This window comes from Petaurus breviceps, unplaced genomic scaffold, assembly GCF_028583685.1.
Source record: "Petaurus breviceps papuanus isolate PSGF00001 unplaced genomic scaffold, PetGlider_PUasm1.0 81, whole genome shotgun sequence".
NCBI lineage: Eukaryota > Metazoa > Chordata > Mammalia > Diprotodontia > Petauridae > Petaurus > Petaurus breviceps.
The window spans coordinates 925,448-944,381 of NW_027186546.1; the positions used below are offsets into that span (position 1 = coordinate 925,448).

The window sequence follows — 18,934 nt, forward strand, 5'->3', positions numbered from 1 at the left end:
GCTAAAATGGAACAAAACTACCAGTATAAACAAAAGACATCTTACAATGGAAAACTCTACCACCCAAAAATGAAAATAATGTACAACATTAGAATTTAGTGATATATGTATTATAGTTACATACTGATGAAAATAGTTAAAAATTTAACTTTCTTAAGAGTAAATCACATTAAAGAGCATTTTATGTAAATATACATTTTCCTTAAGGGCATAGAAAAAAAGGATTCCACTGCCCCAGGCCCAACTATTCTTCCCTCTGTAAACTCTCTCTTGGTGAACTTACCAACTCTTATGGGTTTAGTTATCTATCACCTGTTGGTAGATGAATCACCTATATATCCAGACCCAGGTCTCTTCTCTGAACTTCACTTTCACATCACCAGTTGCCTATGGGATATCTCAAATGCAACATGTTCAATAGAGAATTAGTTAACCTTCTACAAAATCCAGCCCTTTTCCAAATCTGCCTATTTCTGCTAAAAGTACCATTATGACTACAAAGATATAGTCTCCCAAGTTGTAAACCTTGGCATTATCCTCAACTTCTCACACTCTCTCCTTTCGTTTATCCAGTCAATTGCCAAATCTTGCCATTTTTAACTCCACATCTCTCACATCTGACTTTAGATCAGGTTCTCATCCACTCCTCCCCTAGATTACTCATTAGCGTTCTTGCTTCAAGGCTCCTCCCACTGCTTCAATCCTTCCTCCACAATGTTGACCAAGTAATTTTCCTTAAACTCAGATATGACCATATCACTACAATACTCAAAACTGCACTAACTTCCTAATGCCTCTAGAATCAAATACAAAGTCCTTCTCAACTTTGCCCTAACCTATCTTTTCTCCCAAATTATAAGTCCCTTTCCCTCCAGTGCTCTATGACTGAACTAAATTGGCCTTCTCTCTTTTCCTCACCCATGATGCTCTATCTCTAGTCTCTAGGTCTGATTATCTTCCATGCTGGAATGCACTCCTTCTGAGCCTCTGCTCCTCCTGTAGAACCCAACTTAAGCACTGGCATCAGAGTGCAGCCTTTCTTGACCTCTTCCCCCCACAACTAATGCAAACTACCTTGAATGTCACTAATTTGCACTTATCTCTATTTACTCTCTTCATAGTAACTCTATATCCATGAACAGAGGTCCTGCTTTACTGTATGAAATGTAGTCTCCTTGAGGAAAAAGACTGCTTCCATAGACTGCACTTATACCCCCAGGGTTGGCATGGTTCCTGATGTAGAGCAGGCATCTAAAAGTCTGCTGACCAATAGGTTTCTACAATGTTTAAACTATTTAAAAGCAAAACAATCTTGAGGTAGAAGTGCAATAAATTCAAATGAAATTAACTTTCAATACAAATTTTAAATAAAGTATATCTTTAAAGTCCTGAATTTTATAAAAATATAAAAGCATTTCATTTCTTAATTACATAACCAATACACTGGAGCATAAAACATCCCTGAGTACATATTATGGGATCGTCATTCAAATGACACCACCCTGTAACGAAGGCCTTTTGGCACTACATATGAGGGGCCTAAAACCCTTCAATTGGAACTAAGATAAAGCCATATTTTGCCAAATTTTCATTGATAACCAATAACCTTATTATGTCATGTTAAGGTACCAGAATAGTTATGGCTTGATAAATCATGGCATAGAATTTCATACAGGATTCTAAATTATTAAGCTATCAGGAATACAAAGAATACAGTTTATAACATCAGAGATGTTCTGAAATGCTACATGTAATTTAAAAGATGCTTTTCAGAAAATGTTCTCAATTGCAAATGCCTCAATCTCTTCACAATACAAGTGTTTCCCATTTTTTTAGGGTTCACTATAATAGAATCAGACAACTGGGGAATAAATTCAGACTACAGTCCCAGAATACTCAAATTAATAGAATTCAAGAAAATAGGCAAATTTGTTCCCTTAGTCACATAAAACTACAGCAAACAATATGTAAAGAGGTAATGTAGCCATGTCCTATCTTTCCTTCTACTGTAATCCACATAAAACAAGGATAAGGGGAGCTATATGCATTATTCATAAAAGCCAGACCCTAATGCAATGGGTTCACTGCAAGTAAATGAACAAGAATGGACCACAATATTTCTTTTAGGATCCTTCTGTGACAAAGAAAAAAAACTATCGGTCCCCCCACCCCCCCGACACTGCTTGCTGTTGCAACTGCTGCTGGCTTTCTTTGTAAAAGACAGTAAAAAGAGCAAGAAGACCTAGTTAAGGTAATATCAGCTTTGTCATGTCCTGTATATACAACCTTAGGCAAGTCGCTTCAGCTTCAGCTTCCTCAGCTACAAAATGGGAAGCTAAAACTGGACTCTATTAAATAATCACTAAGGTCTTCTTTCAGTTATAAGTCCTATGATGGAAGACTAGACAGGAAAACTAGGTCCCTCTACCCTCATTTTTCCCCTCACTCGCATTTCAAAATAATTCAGTAGAGGTCCTTTAAGGAGTAGTCAAAAGAAAAATGGAAAAAAATCATTTTTCTATTAATCTGGCTGCAATACATCCAAATGTTGAGTTTTACCCACCCTCTTTAGATATAATCACCAAAAGAGTTGAGTAAATATAGGGTAAAGTCTATTTAATGGCTCCTGATGGCTTCTTAACTACCCTCTTCAATCTGTGATGCAGAAGAATCCCTCCAGCACATGGATCAAACTAGCCTGCTGCCTCTATATTATCAAAAACAAAACACAGATCATCGACTAGAGTCTTTAAGATTTCTCAGAAAATACGCAAAAAAACAACCCACAAATACTCTTCTAGGACAAAAATTAAATCTGAAGAGGAAAGTATTATACAATACATACATCAGCACAAATTTTATTTTCTAACCCAGATAATTGCAATTTCTGATTGAATAACAAACAAGAAGTTCTGAGCTTCAGATTTTGACAGTGAATTTTGACAGGAAATCACTATGTTAATAAAAAATGCTGGCTCATCCTATAGGCCATGTTTAACAGAAAGTGATTACATACAGGAAAAAGATGAACAGCTTTCTCCATTAAAAGTTATGCACTTACGCATACTTACTCTTTCATTTCTTTGGATGGGGAATTACATGCAGGAAGGAATGCTGCCGTGCTACTTAATTTATCCAGCGTACAGGCTGTTCCTATGGCTCGTACCACTAATCCAGATTCTCCTTCCAGATCAAAACACTGTAAATACCCAACAACTGCATTTCCTCTCATTTCAAGTACTTTCAAACCAATCTTCCTTTGTAGTTCACCTATAATTTGGAAGGAAAAAACCCAAACTCTTTTAGGATATCAAATACTGTGTCATAAAACTAAATAGTTAATGCATTACTAAAACTCCAAAGAATCAGAAATTTCGAGCTGGAAGGAACCTTAAATATCAATTAGTCCAAATTTCCTCATTCCATCAATGGGAAAACAGACCCAGAAAAGTTATAAAAGATGTAAATGATAGCATGGACACTATATGCTACTATTTCTCAATGTAGCTATAATTTTCACTTAAATATTTTCATTTTTATTATAAACATATATTTTTTTATTTTTAAGATGAACTCTTAGGCTTCCACATACATGTTAATGGCCCCTAAAATATTCCATGTTCATCAGCCTCCCTAAGTACCATTATCTCCATCTTCCCTCTATCTTTTCCATACATAAACTTGTTCTTCAGGTCCACTGCTGTGACTAAAGCAGCTTTACAGAAGAATTAGATAAATCATTCAATGCTGAAAGTAGTAGGCCCTTTGATTTAAGGGGCATCCATTTAAGGGGCACTTAAATAAAGGGCATATTGCATAAGGCACCTAGGTGGCACAATGGAGAGTACTGGGCCAAGAGTCAAGAAGACCTAAGTTCAAGTTTAGCCTCAAAAAGTTATTAGTTTTGTGATCCTGGACAAGAAACTTAACCTCTCCATGCCTCAGTTCCCTCATCTGTAAAATAACAATAGCACCTACCTCCCAGTGTTGTTATAAGGATCAAATAAGATAGTAACCATACAGCATTTAGCACAATGCCTGGCACACAGTAAGCACCATATAAACATTAGCTATTATTAGTATTATATGGATAAACTGAGACATCCAAGGGAAAACTAGGGATAAGGAAGGGTAAGAAGGAAGGGCACAGGATAGCATCCACCCCTTAAGCAGGAGCAGTAGTTGACATTTCTGAAACTAGGTCCTCCACACTAAAGCCCAGACTGACTCTGACACTGGATGTAGAAGGGCAAAGAAAAACTATAAACATGGATATAGCCAACCTAGGCAGGACATGATATTCAGGCCACAGCAAGTTAAGAAAATACATGATGGTCATGGTTACATCAAGGTCTGAATGGACCTCCCTGGAGTTCACTTGTTCACTCATTCATCAGGGCAGGTGCAGTATTTTGAAGGGTTGGGTCCCACAGAGGGATTGACTGTTTTTCCCCCCTGGGATCACGGTTAGGAAGACACCAATGCAAAGGAAATTGGAAGTTTCTGACTTAGCTCATTTTAAGGGAGTTAGCTATGGAAAAGAGCCTTATGGGACAAGGGCTTAAAATAACAGAGTCAGGATAAAGAGAAGTTTTTCAAGGATGAAGGAAACCTAAACATGTTTGCAGGCAGTATAGAAACAATCCAGCTAAGCTGTGGCTCTTGTCTAACCTTATATCCTCATGAACCTCTGCTAGATCATCATCTTGCTCCTGCCCACTAAGTGTGGTGAGTATCCTGCCAGCCTCCAACCTAGATCTATTTTTCTTCTCTCTCTACATCTGCCCTTGGTAATCATAATGACTACTTTGAGTTCAATTACCATTTCTATACCTATGAATCCCCAATCTAAATAACCAGCCCAAAAGTCTTACACTACTCACTGCTTGCTAGGCTTCCCTCCTAAAACATCCCATAGGTAACTATCTAAAAATCAAACACATTATACTTTCCACAAAACCCATCCCTCCTCCACACTTCCCAATTTCTGTTGAGGGCATGCCAATTCTTCTAGTTATCAAAGTTTCTAATATAACAATCATCCTAGTTTCCTCTACATCCTTCACCTTCTATAAACATCCAGTCAGTTACCAAGTTGTTGTCACTTTTATACCCACAACTGTCTATTCACTATACTCACATGACATGACCACTACCCTAGTTCAGGATTTCATCAACAAGTAGCTGCATTATTGCAACAGTCTCCTAATTTGGTCTCCCTGTCCAATCCCTCCTCCTCACCTTTAATCCAATCTCTACTCAAATGGATCTGTGATCTCACTGCTTCAGATGTTCCCTCCAACAATGAAGGCAGCAATCCATCTACACCTGTCCATTCTGTGTCTGTGTCTTCCCATAAGTTCTCAACAAGGAATCAGCAAAATGTGCTACACACGTCCCTCACTTGAGAGTAGTGGAACACTTGGTTTTTCTGCCTGCCATCCTTCACCTGTGATGCATCACTATCCCATTTTCTTTTCCTATCATACATTTCCCTAATATCTTTTACTCTTAATGGTTTTATATTGCTCAGACCCACCCTGCGTCACACTACTTCATGTGATATTCATTTTCAATTCTTGAGAGACCATGCTCTGCATTTTGCAGCCATATTCAATACTGGTGGAATACTGACATTAAAAAGATGGGCCTTTGTTTCCAAGAAAGGCTTGGGTTCATTAAAAGAACTCTATAACTTCCTAAAGGTAATCTATCTTGTTCTCTACCTGTTTAATTATGTGCCCAATTCATACTTTTGTATTGTCAGTCCCAAGTATAGAAACAGAGAGAAATGCTCTGCATAATGTAATCTAGACAAAAAGCATTCTTCATCCACTTGGTCTTTCCTAGGAGGATGGTCAAATCAAACTCTTTTGAGTGAATATAGTTTTCTGCCAGGAGGCTCTGCAGTGCTCCAGGGCTTGATGCAGATATTAGTATCAAGCACAGGAATATTTGGAGGATCTCACATTCCACAGGAAATTTATTTTCATGCCTCTCCTGATATTTATCGTCAGAAGGTAATGAGAAAGGTCATTTGTTATTTATATTTCAAGGAATCTTGAATTTATGAATAGGAGACACATTTTTGGAAGAAAACCTTAAAGGCATCATTTTGCTCTACCAAATCAAATGTTTTTCCATAAGTAACAATAGCAACAAAAAGCGCAATGAGATCTCACATAATCTAGATATTCAGGCAATCATGTCATTATAAAGATGTGGTCTACTGAAGAGTATCACATACAGAATTCACCTATTTCCTACCAATACATTTATCAAGGGCATCTTCACTGCATGTGTAGAAAAGTCTGAAAAAAATTTTGTGGGGCGGCCAGGTAGCACAGAGAGTAAGAGCACCAGCCCCAGAGTTGGGATGACCTGGGATCGAATCCAGGCTCTGATACTTCACACCACACCCAGAAATAACTGGCTGTGTAACCTTGAGCAAGTTACTTAACCCCGATTGCTTTAAAAAAAAATTTTTTTAGAAATGGACAAGCAAGCATATAAGTCAGTGGTGATTGATATTCTCCCAGTCACTTTTCCTTTCCTTTTTTTTTAGGGGGAAAAAGGGAATAAGGCTATTAAAAAGGTCCAGGATTTTTTTCATGCTTTTAGTATATTCCTTTAGATAACTCAACGCCCTTATTTCCAGCATGGATGTTTTCTGTGCAAACAAGTCGCTTTTGGTTCAAACAAGTTGGTCTAAACAAGGTGCACTTGGTCCAAACAAGCTGTTTTTTTTTTCTTTGTTCTCTTCAGGGACATTTCTACTGTTTTTATGAGCATATCCAAGATTATGATGCTGTAAGCCAAGTGTGGTGGTAAGATAGGATGAATAATATTCCAAGACTGTACTCAACTCTGTCAAGGCTAATTTTTTTTTCTTTAAAAGTACTGAAACCATCCCTGAGACTTTAATTGGCTCAAACCACTGCCACAGCTTCCTAAATACAAAAGTCAACCCCACAAAGAATCAAGTATATTTCCTTCAGACACCTGACATTTTCCTTCAGACAACTGCAGGGCCAACACGTAGGTAGCAAAGCTACACCCACATGAAAAAATGCTATAATCATGCTAAGTATTCTTTTCATACTGTTAAGTAAATTTCCTTTTGTTAACTGTAAGATAGTCTACAAGTGTTTTATTTTGTTCTAATTATAACCCGAACTATCTGATTGCCTTGAGTTAATCCTGGACTACAAAACTGGGCAGAGAGAATAGGAATGGACTAGACTGATTTCACTGAAATAGAAGATAAATGCAAAAGAAGGTGAACCCTGGATGGCCTCTCTGGTTTTTGAAGTGCTGACCATATACCGGTAAAGTATTATTTGTTGTTACAAGATTAGAGAGTAAATGGTTGCTCACCATAGCATTAAGCAACTAAAAAGAGATATGAATGTGCCCTGCACCTTTAAGAACTGTGCTATGAAGATGATAAATGCTCAAAACTGTTGATTATTGAATTTATTTGGTAGTAACAGTGACCTCTAGGCCTACTAGTTAGAGCTGGTCTAGGGATTCCCTGCAGATGATAATTTTGGAACTAAAAACTATACTGAATGAACTGTTTGGGACTTTTTATACTCCATATGGGAGGCCATGTAAACTGTGTTCATTGGGATTCTTTGGAGCAAGGAATTTGGGAAGGAAGGAGGGTATGTGAAAGAACAATGCTTGATTCTTCCTCTAGGAAAATATGATAAATACATCCCCAGATGACTTGATGAGAAAGGAAAGGATGTTGAATGCTGTGTACCATGTAAGTTTAAAAGAAGATCCAATATGTGTTCTGGGTTTCTCACTGGAGCTTCCAAAAAGGACTGGGAGACTTTTTGTGGAGTGGGATACAGTACAGATCCTGTCATGGCAGAAATGGAAACTTTTCACACATAGAAGCTTCAGTACACTTACTAAAGCGGGCAGTGGAGCACTGGACTGCCCCATTCAGGTCCCAGCAGTGGCAATGTTTAGGCCTTGGAAGTGCAAGTGCCACTGCCAGTACTTAAGACTGGCACAGTGGGAGAATTTCTAGGACCCAGGTTTGTATGTCAGAGCTTAGTCTCCTTGCTATAGCAATCGATTTACATCAGCTGAACTTTTAAATAAAATTATTATAATCTTTGTCAAAGTAATTTCTACAGTGCCTTATCCATTTTAAATTATCAATTACTTGTTTAAATAGGTCAGAAATTAGTTACTACATGCACTTACATGCCCTATCTTTTTCCTCATTATCAAGATTTCTTCCAGATTTTTACTAATTCTGATCTTTCCTGTAAGTAAATGTTCTGACTATATAACTGACTCATACTGAAATGTTTGTTGATGACTAAGTTCAAGATAGATAAGGAAATTTCAAAAAATGACTAATCTTGTCATGACTTAAATAAATCATGTTTTTGTAATGCTTATATTTCATAAATATTCATGAAATAATGGTATAAGGACTCTTTGTAATCCACAAGTATTTCGCCTTTTTTATTCCTTCTTCCTGACTCATATTTTCTGAAGCATTCATCAACATTTTCTCCCATTCTACCTTTGCACTGAAGTCACCAAGTGTCAAGATGTATAATGATTTAATCTGAAAGGAACTTAGCAAATTTTTCACAGAATTTATCTCCCTATTCATTCTCTGCAAATGAAAGACCTCAATTATTTCATGGTACACTTTTTGTAAATACATACTATGAGAACTGCAATACAAGAGGATCAAATGTCTCATGATGTAATATTTCTTGTTGCCTTTGGGTTTAAGATAAAGTCAACTCCATAAAGTCCTTTCTTTGACTCTCCAAGGAGTACATGTGATCCATTCCCTCAATTTAACTGCAATTTCCTTCTTCTGTTATCATTTATAGCAAAAATATCAAGAGTAATATGATTCAGCTCCCCATGTTAATTTGTTGTCACTGGTTCAAGATTTCACATTTAGAGTACCAACAAAGTTTCTAGATGGTCTAAAAACTGTGTGATTCTGCGCATCCATTGCATTCTCAACCACTCTGCCATCCTGGAGAACTAGAAGTGGGCAATAAAGAACAGAGGGACATTTTTTTCGGTTTTTGCATGGGCTGCCATAGACAAAGAATTCATCAGCAAGTAGCCGGGCTTATCTGTGATGAGTTTCTTGGTACTTAGCTAAGCTAGTACTTGGAAAGTAGCCTTAATGTGTTGCTAGGACCATCCTAAAGCAGATATGATCATGTCAGTCCCTCACTAAAAAAGTCTTCAGTCAGTGTCTCATTACTGTTTCCAATATTAAAAACAAACTTCTGACGCACAGAAAGGTTGGGTTTGTAAAGAGATCCAGAAATGCCAATGATGTAAAAACAAAGAACATCAATAAAACTTTTAATATTCATTAACAGAATAAGACCTAGGGCAGAATCCTGTAGCATATCTTGAACTTCCCTTATACCAATGTTGATCCACTAATTAATATTCTTTAGGTACTATTGTTCAAGAAGTTCATAATTCACCTAACTATATCATCATCTAGCCCACATTTCTACATCTTCATAGATCTCAAACTGGAAGAGAATTCAAAGGATCATCTAATCTAGGATTTTGACCCTTTTTTTTTGCTTTTTTTTTTTGGAGGGGAAAGGTAGGGCAATTGGAGTTAAGTGACTTGCCCAATGTCACACAGCTAGTGTTAGGTATCTGAAGCTGGATTTGAATATACGTCCTCCTGACTCCAGGGCCAGTGCTCTCTTCACTGCGCCACTTAGCTGCCCCGATTTTGACCTTATTTGGGAAGACGTGCAGGCAAGTTATCATTATGCCCACTTTGTTGATGCAGCCCAGAGAAGTTAGATGACTTACCTAAGGTAACATAGTTAATAAGTGACAGGGTTACTATAACCCAGGGATCTTGCTTCCTAAAGCAGTGATCCTTTTACTACATTACTCAGACTTTTGCATATTCACAACAATCTACCAGAAAGTAAATGAGGATAGCTTAGCTCCATTTGTTTTTAATAAATGTAAGATAGCTTGTAGTGATAGGGAAATAAGATAAAAGCCCTTCTTGTTTCCCTTACACTTTTTATAAATTCCCAAATGAATCAATGAAAAAGCATTTATTAAGCACTTTCTTTGTTGCAAAGCCCTGCATTAAACGCTAGGGATACAAAGAAAAAGGTAGTCATTGTTCTCAAGAAGTTCAGACTCTAAAGTAAGAGATGACACACATAAGAGATTTCAACAGCAAATGAAATGGAAAGGCTCAGTGGTGCCATGGACAAAGCAGATGGTAATGTATCTTTCTTAATGTCAGACAAAATCCATCTCAGATGTTGAGGTACATGATGGTGCCAAGGACTTGGATGGAGATAACTTTCTTTTCTAGGTTTTCAGCAAGCGTCAGTGACCCTAGCAGATGGTAGCTGAGGCCCCTGAAAAAAGCAGCTGCCAAACCACATCTCTACAGCAATTGCTACTTTGGATGTCTTGGTTGGGGGGGGGGGGGGGGCGGGAGCTGGAAGTAGAGTCAGTGTCTGTGGAACCCCAGTATTCTCTATGCTCTTAGGTTGACCCGTCCATTTTTAGGAGCTGCTGGTGGCAGTGCGGGGGGATAGCAAGCCCCTTCTCCACATGGGTTGCTCCCCTCAGTGACTGCTGTAAGTGGAAACACGACTACTGTTACAGGAGGACTGCTAATCCTCATTCTCTTGGGCCTGGGGTTCTGGACTGTCTCCACCAAAGGAAGTGATCAAAGTGGTTGGACACACCTGGTAAACGCTGATTTCTGTCTCTCTCACAGTCCCTTGCTATTTCAACTGGGCTGGCCTGACTATCCTATCAATGGCTGGTATTAGTGTTGGTGCTGGCTGGGATGGGAGGCCCCTTCTCCACAAAGAGGTTTCTTCCCTGGAAATCATATTAAGAAACAATAGAGTGTAGTAGAAAAAGTACCAGGTTCAAGAGTCAGAAGATTAAGGTTCTGGCTTCAACATTTACTGACTTATGTGATCACGGGCAAATCGTTTTCTAACCTGAGCCTCAATTTTCTCAACTTTAAAATAGCATTAACAATGTTTTATAATACCTATTTGCACAAGCCGCCTCAAGGGTCATCATGAGAAAAGTAATTTGTAAACTGGAAAAAGCTATATAAATGTGAATAATCACTATTATTGCTATAAGCTTTAGCTTTCCCTCCTCCTTTTTATTTATATGCTCATGTATCTTTTTTTGACATGTCACACAAAAACCATGTGAAAGTTTTATTAGTAATAACAAGAAAGAATAATTTAAGACTATTTCAACGTTCATCATGAACTGTCTTCTTTTAAAAATAGCTAATATTAACATGTTTTAAGGTTGGAAAAGCACTAAATGCATTATCTCATTTGATACTCACAAGTGACAACAACTGAGGTAGGCACAATAACTTCTCTCCTCTATTTAATCTCACAGGCTCTAGTGATGGAGTTATCACCTATGCCAGTACTGTCTTGTTATGAATGAGGCCCAAAGACACTAAATGACTTACCAAGGTCCCATGTGTAGTAGGATTTGAACCCAAGTCCCAAGTGAAAAGTCAGTGCTTTTTTCACTAACCACACTACCTTCAACTCCTGTGGTTATACAGATAATTCCCAAATCTCTATCTCCAGTATTGATCATTCTGCCAAGTTCTAGATCCAACCCTTTATAAGATATTTCCATCTGCACCTCTAATTCACAAGCAAACATACCTGACATTAATGAAATAAGTCTCTGCCTGGCCTCATTCGATGCCCTTGGTGTACGAATTCGGTCAATCCACTGATATTCTGGATCTTCATTCACTACCAATTCTTCTACAAATCCATGAATTATTACAGCTCGATAACACTTTGGAATAGATGTTGCTGTTAAAAAAAAAGAATTGATGTATCATTACATTTATTAATTTATAACCAGTGAAACTAATATTTTAAATACAAAATCTGCTTATCTTAGAACTAAAGAATATGACTTTAATGATGGTTTTGTAATGAAGTAATTATTATCATGCTACTTTTACAAAAAGGATATGATTTTTGTGGTTCAGTAACTGCTATAGATAATATTAAATAATATAATAGGAACTTCAAATAAAATTCAGAATATAAATCAGCTGAGATTTATATTATAGAAATAGAAAAGGAAAGTAAAAAATAATCACTAAGCTAGAAACTGAATATTCATTTCAAATTTTTTAAAATTATTCCAGACATGACTTTATCAGTCTTTAAAAATCATGCCACTTGACATTCTATCTCTCAAAGTACCACATAGATCTCAATGTCTACTGGCAATAGCGCATTCCTGAGACACTAGCAAACAAAAATTATGACCAAACAATATCAAAATTCCAGATGAATACAGTGATTTAATACATGGAATACAAAATTACATGCATTTAGCCATAGAAAAGACTGTACCACATTGAGAACAGAGATAGAACTGAGATACAAGTAAATGGCATTGTTCTCTTGCCTCATACAACAGCAAAATATTACTGAATTTTCCAGGCCTAAACATAAAAATTTAAGAAAACTAGTTACTGTTTAGTCAGAAGCTTCTGACCCCTGAAAAATATTCTACATAAGCAGAGATTAATAATTTCTTGACAAGTACACATTCTCTGTTTAGATCTTATCTTAGATATTCGTTTTTCCACATTTGCACTTATTTTTCCCATATTAAGAACAAGTTACTTCCAATTAAAATTATTTACTTACTGCAGAAGAATTTTACTCCACAAGATGACTGCCTAAAACGGTTTAAGTCATTAAAGAGGTCTACTTTTACTACTACATTGATCTCTCCACGGATACCTGTGAAATAAAAAGAAAAAAAACAATTCATTTTAGAAAAATAATCCTTCATTTTAAACTATCAAGTAAATTAAAGATTCTTTTCATAAAATTACCTATTATAGGAGTAGCTTAGCATAACTAAAAGAGTGCTGAACTTTGAGCCAGCAAGACCTAACTGAAATCCTCCCTTGACTATGGGCAAAACATTTAAATTTTCTGAACTTTAAACAACTCTCTAAGACTAGTTTTCATACCCATGAAACTAGAAGTTTTTGGCATACTGATGTATTACATTAGAAAAGCAACATCAATACTTTTTCCCCAAAATATTCCTTTATCTTTCCCCTCTCCAGCCTTTAAAATAACCATGGTTTTGGCCCCTTGTTACATTTAGTCCTTCTGATCACACAGTTATTTCAACCATTTACTTAACCACTACTCTAGATCCCTTAACTATTTTACCTCTCACCACTCCTGACCTATTAAAATCTTAGTAACCAAGACTCCAAATTCTCTGGTCTTCATCCCAGTATTCCACACACTGCTAAATAAAGTAGTAAATTTAAGGACTTCATTTACAAACTCATACTTGGCATGGACTGTTGCTTGATAATTATTTATCTATCATAAACTCCCTATTACATTTCCCCACATCACGTATCAGTCTTCCTCAAGCCTTCAGAATGCAAACCCAACATCTCTGATAACTGCTGTGATTTCACCAAGAACAAAAATAACCAACCTGACCTCTAACTTCAGTTGTATTCCTCTACACAACAAAACTTCTGTTCTCACTTGTTTTCTCCTCCTTCCTTCCAATCTCAGAAGATGAAGAATTTTTCAGTCTTACTTCATACTATACACACCTCCACTTACTCTACCTACCAGTCAAACAAATATTTTTCATCCTAGTACATGCCAAATACTTTCCCAATGAGATATAATATATGTAAAGTGTTTGCAAACTTTGGTACTATATGTCCCCTATAACCAATGATATTACTGTTATCATTGTTATCTTATTATTCTCATCCTTTCTGATGGGGTTTAGATTAAAAAAAAAAGGCCCAAAGACAAGTCACTAGTTTACTATTTCTTTTCAATAATTTATGTTCTACATATGGTTACATAAATTGATAAAATGACTGGTTTAAGCAAATGAACAAGAGTATGAGGGTGTTAAGGTCCTTTTGTGTAGACTCTTTGAAATCATCTTTGGGACAGCTCCAATAGTAAAAAGGAGACCAGAATAACATATAATCTCATCCTGTTCCCACGTGGTTTTTATTTATATATTTTGAAAGTTCTTAATTCCATGCAGTTTGGTGATTCTGAATATTCAGCAAGGCAATATCCATTAAAATCTATCTTTAAGTTTTATGGGCCAATGTTATGTCTGGATAGTTCTGTTAATGTTATAGTCAGTTCTATCTTATAACAATGCTTCATTTCTAGTAGTTTTTATTTGTTGAATTCTCAAGGATTGGGAGGTGCAGGAAGGGTACATTTGTAATACATGGATTTGCCATCTATACTTCATAACAGATAGCAAGTGACCTGATTATGTCTTTCAAGATAACCAGTAAGTGGTAAATGTTTGCAACCTGCAGAGATATGTTTCCACCACTTCACTGCATAAACTGCACTGATCAATAAATTAAGGCTCCTTTGAGGATAAACATTCTATTGTTTCTGGTGGCAATAACCCGATTCTGAATCATCAACTTTAATAAACCCCTCCATTTCTATAAACAAACCTGCATGACTGATATTTGTTCCATGCTTCTTTGTTAACATAGTGTTGATTAAGTTCTTCGAATGTTCCCCTTGGAGTGGTTTTTTTAATTCCACTCCTGGATCATAGCCATTTCAAATGCTCCATCTGGAAATAATCTACTCCTGATTCTATCTCACAAATCTGGCAGTATTTACTTCAGTTTTAAGGTGAGTTTGTTCCAAAAATATTTCAGTTATTTGTCATGTGCTCTAAAAATATCTATCAATCCTTTTACTCCTTTTTGACAAGAAGTGTTCATCTTTTTATAGCTATCTTAGCCCTGTGTTTTACTAACACTACACAGGCTGCTTCTGTTTGGAAACTTTCTAGGTCTATTATCCACTTTGTAGTGCCAAAAATAGGTAATATAACAGATTTCCATTCTGCATTTTGTTGCTATTGTCTATAGCTGAGTAATAATATGTTTAAATTATCTACACCATATAGCTGTTAGATACTGATGTAATCTTTCAATGTATTTCTGCATATCTTTATTACTTTTCTCAAGTCACTTCTACCATAGTAACATTTGAAGCCTTTCTTTATGAGCATTCTTAGACAATTCCAACATTCCTCCTATGGTGCCTGATGTGGCAGTAGCTACAGCAAATACTGTGGTCTCAAAAAGGTTTTATGGTCTCTCACATAACTACAGGAGAATAAATTAGTTTATGATGATTATTTACATTTTGAAACAAAGAAACCAAAATATTAAGTAGTTTGGTAAGTGGCAGAACCAGAACTCAAACCTGGGTTTCTGGGTCCATATCTCAAACTTCTCAGACTACCTTCTCATTATAACATATTTTGATATTTCAAAAGTTCCTTCATCAGCAGTGTGAGTACTTCTTCCAACACAGATCACAAAACCTTCACCTCAGTAGCCTCAACTTCATACCTCAGTACATAATAATTAAGCACAACCCCCCCAAAAAAAATTCAAGTCAATTTTTTTGGTGAAAAACATCTCCAAATTAGCTGGTCTATATATAGTCTAGTCTATAGAACAAAAAACAGGGATGCTGATTAATGAAATTTTACACTGTTCTTCCTTATTATGGTTCTATCTTTAGCCATAACTTACACATTTAGCAATAATTCAGTGATGAATTTAGAAAAACCACAAAAGACTTTTTCCCCCAAGACTTCTTTCATTTGAAGAAATATAAAAAAATATTTCTTCTTATATAATGATAAACTACAAAAACTTTCAATTATAGAATAAAATGATGAATACTTTTAAATTATAAGTTAAATCACACACAGGAGTTAAAATACCAAAAATTAAAATTAAATTATTAAATTTCACTGAGACATTGAGTCCCCTTGCCCCTCCCTTACCTCCCAGTCCTTGGCTTCACTTTTCTCCTTTTGCAACCTATAGTTAAACTTGTTCAGCAAAGCACCACCCTTCACCCTTTAGTCCCCTGCCCACTTCTCTGCCAGATATGCTGATAATGCTAAACTCAGACTCCCCTTTTAATAAGCTAAAGTCATACAACCAGGTATATAGGATTATGTAAACTCAATTGGGTCCTCATTACTGCATGACATTCCTTGCATTCATCTCAAATTGATTCACTTTCAGACTCCTGAAGTGGCTGCTCCAAACCCTGGAAATAACATTTCTTCTTTTTAATTTCTCTGTACTGACCATTCCCTGCTGCCTACAAATATGCTTAGGTCTCCCTTGTCCTGAAAAAGAAAAATTCACTTAATCATATCATGCCCTTTGCCTTTAAGCTATCTCCCTGTATCTTTCCTGCCTTTCTATTACTAACCTCAAAAAACCTTCTATACAGACTTCTGGGAGCCAAGATGGCAGAGAAAGCTGTAAATCGCCACAACTCTCTCATATTCACCTCTAAGCAATCATAAAATAGCACCCCAAAACAAATCCTAAAACAGGAGAACCAGCAAAAAGATGGGGTAAAAAGTTTTTAGCCCAAGAAACTGGGAAGATCAGCAAGAAAGATCTCACTCAAGTAAAAGGGGAGCACATTCCAGGACAGGAAGCATTCTAGCAAACCTGCAGGAAGCACTACCTCAGCAAACTAGCGGGAGATCCTAAGCCCCAGTGCAGTGGAGCAGGCCAACACCAAAACCCCCCACATGCCTCAGCAATAGCCAAGGGAATGGGTACACTCCAGCTCTGAGAACTGCCAGGTGCTTCAGCACAGCCCAGGCAAACAGTCTTCAATGACCACACTGCCAGGTACTACAGTGTAGCCCTGCGGAAATGAAGAAACACCCCACCTGCCTCAGCATATACCAGACACCAGCACTAGGACCCTGGCTCAGCACCAGGTAAGCACCCAGACCCCTACGGCCTATAGCAGCACCAGCCACCCTCTATCCCACTCCCTCACCAGACACAACGGTCCCTTATGGGCCTCAGGGCAACATCAGTGTAGTGCCAGGTAAACAACCAGGTCCTGCAGCCCCTGGCACAAGAGGCCTGAGACAGTGAGCTTTCTACTCCCAGAGCAGAGCTCAAATTTAAAAGAGAGGAAGAGGGTCAAAAAAGATGAGCAAAAAAATAATAATAATAATAATCTGATCACAGAAAGTTACTATGATGATAGGGAAGATCAAGACACAAACTCAAAAAAGAAAGACAATGGCAAGACTCCTATGGGCAAAGCCCCAAAGAAAAATGGGAAGTGGTCTCAAACCCAGAAAGAACTCATGGAAGAGCCCAAAAATGAGCTTACAAAATCATATGAGAAAAGTAGAAGAAAAATTGAAAAAAGAAATGAGAGTAATGCAAAAGAATTATGAAAAAAAAAAGCTAGCAGCTTGGAAAAATAAAACAATTGCTTAAAAAGTAGAATTGATCAAATGGAAAAGGAGACACAAAAATCCACTGAAAACAACTCCTTAAAAAGTACAGTTGGGGGCGGCTAGGTGGCACAGTGAGTAGAGCACCCCAGAGTCAGGAGGACCCAAGTTCGGTTCCGGCCTCAGACAAAAAACACCCACACAAAAATACTAGCCATGTAACCTTGGGCAAGTTACTTAACCCCAATTGCCCTCCAAAAAAAAAAAAGTACAGTTAGTCAAAGAGAAAAGAAAGTTCAAAAGCTAATTGAGGAAACCAATCCTTAAAAGTTAGAATTGGGCAAGTAGAAGCTAATGACCCTATGAGATATCAAGAATCAATCAAACAAATTCAAAAGAATGAAAAAAACAGAAGAAAATGTAAAATGCCTCACTGGAAAAACAAATGACCTAGAAAATAGATCCAGGAGAGATAATGTCAGAAACACTGGACTACCTGAAAGCCATAATCAAAAGGAGTGCCTGGACAGCATCTTTCAAGAAAATATAAAGAAAAACTGCCCTGATGACCTAGAACCACAGGGCAAAATAGGCACTGAAGGAATCTACCAGTTACCTCAGGAGAGAGATCCCAAAATAAAAACTCCAAGGAACATTATAGCCAAGTTTCAGAACTATCAGGTCAAGGAAAAAAATACTGACTGTGGCCAGAAAGCAATAATTTAAATATCAGGGAGACACAATCAGGATTAGAGAGCACTTGGCAGCTGCAACATTAAAGGATCAGAGATCATAGAACATGACATTACAGAAGGCAAAGGAGCTAGGGCTACAACCAAGAATTATCTACCTGGCAAAATTTAGCATAATACTTCAAGGGAAAAAATGACTATTCAATGAAATAGCAGGATTTCAAGCTTTCATAAGAAGACCAGAATTGAACAAAAAATTTGATCTCCAATATCAAGACCTAAGAGAAGCCGAAAAAAGGGAAAAGGGAAAAGAAAACATAAGGGATTCAGTGGAGCTGAACTGTTTACATCCCTATGTGGAAAGATGATACTTATAATTCTTAAAAATTATGCCACTAATAGTATAGCTAGAAGGAACACACATAGAGGAAATGATACAAAAAATAATTAAGGGATGAGAAAGAGGAGAACACTGGGTGCAGACGGAAGGGAGAGGTAGAATGGGGTCAATTATTTCACATGAAGAGGTACAAAAAAACCTATTACAGTGGAAGGAAGAGTGGACAACAGGCATCACTTGAACCTTACTCTCATCAGTATTGGCTTAAAGAGGGAATGACAGACACAATTAGTTGAATATAGAAATCTACCTTACTGGACAGGAAAGCAAGAGAGGAAAAGATTAAGTAAAGGAATAAATAAGTGGAGGGACTGACAGAAGAGAGGCAGATCAGGGAAAAGCAGCAGACAGAAGCAAAACTCTATCAAGGAGGGAAAGGGTGAAAGGAGAGAAAGGACACACAGGAGGAAAAATAGGATGGAGAGTTAGTAATCATAACTGTGAAGGTGAATAGGATGGAACTCTCCCATAAAATAGA

General features: G+C 37.1%; 1 protein-coding gene across 16 annotated transcripts in view; it reads right to left on the reverse strand.

Moving 5' to 3' along the window:
- LOC138176101 (C2 domain-containing protein 5) overlaps positions 1–18,934 on the reverse strand; it is a 132,793-nt gene that overhangs the window by 98,270 nt on the left and 15,589 nt on the right. For 15 of the 16 annotated variants that reach the window (XM_069106837.1, XM_069106839.1, XM_069106842.1 and 12 more), the window contains exons 4-6: positions 12,729–12,824; positions 11,718–11,873; positions 3,072–3,270 (exon numbers count right to left, since the gene is read on the reverse strand). In XM_069106837.1, the coding sequence (XP_068962938.1) occupies positions 3,072–3,270; positions 11,718–11,873; positions 12,729–12,824 (451 nt within the window). Of the gene's footprint in view, positions 1–3,071; positions 3,271–11,717; positions 11,874–12,728; positions 12,825–18,934 lie in introns of those variants that run through there. The other variant, XM_069106836.1, reaches the window with a different exon arrangement.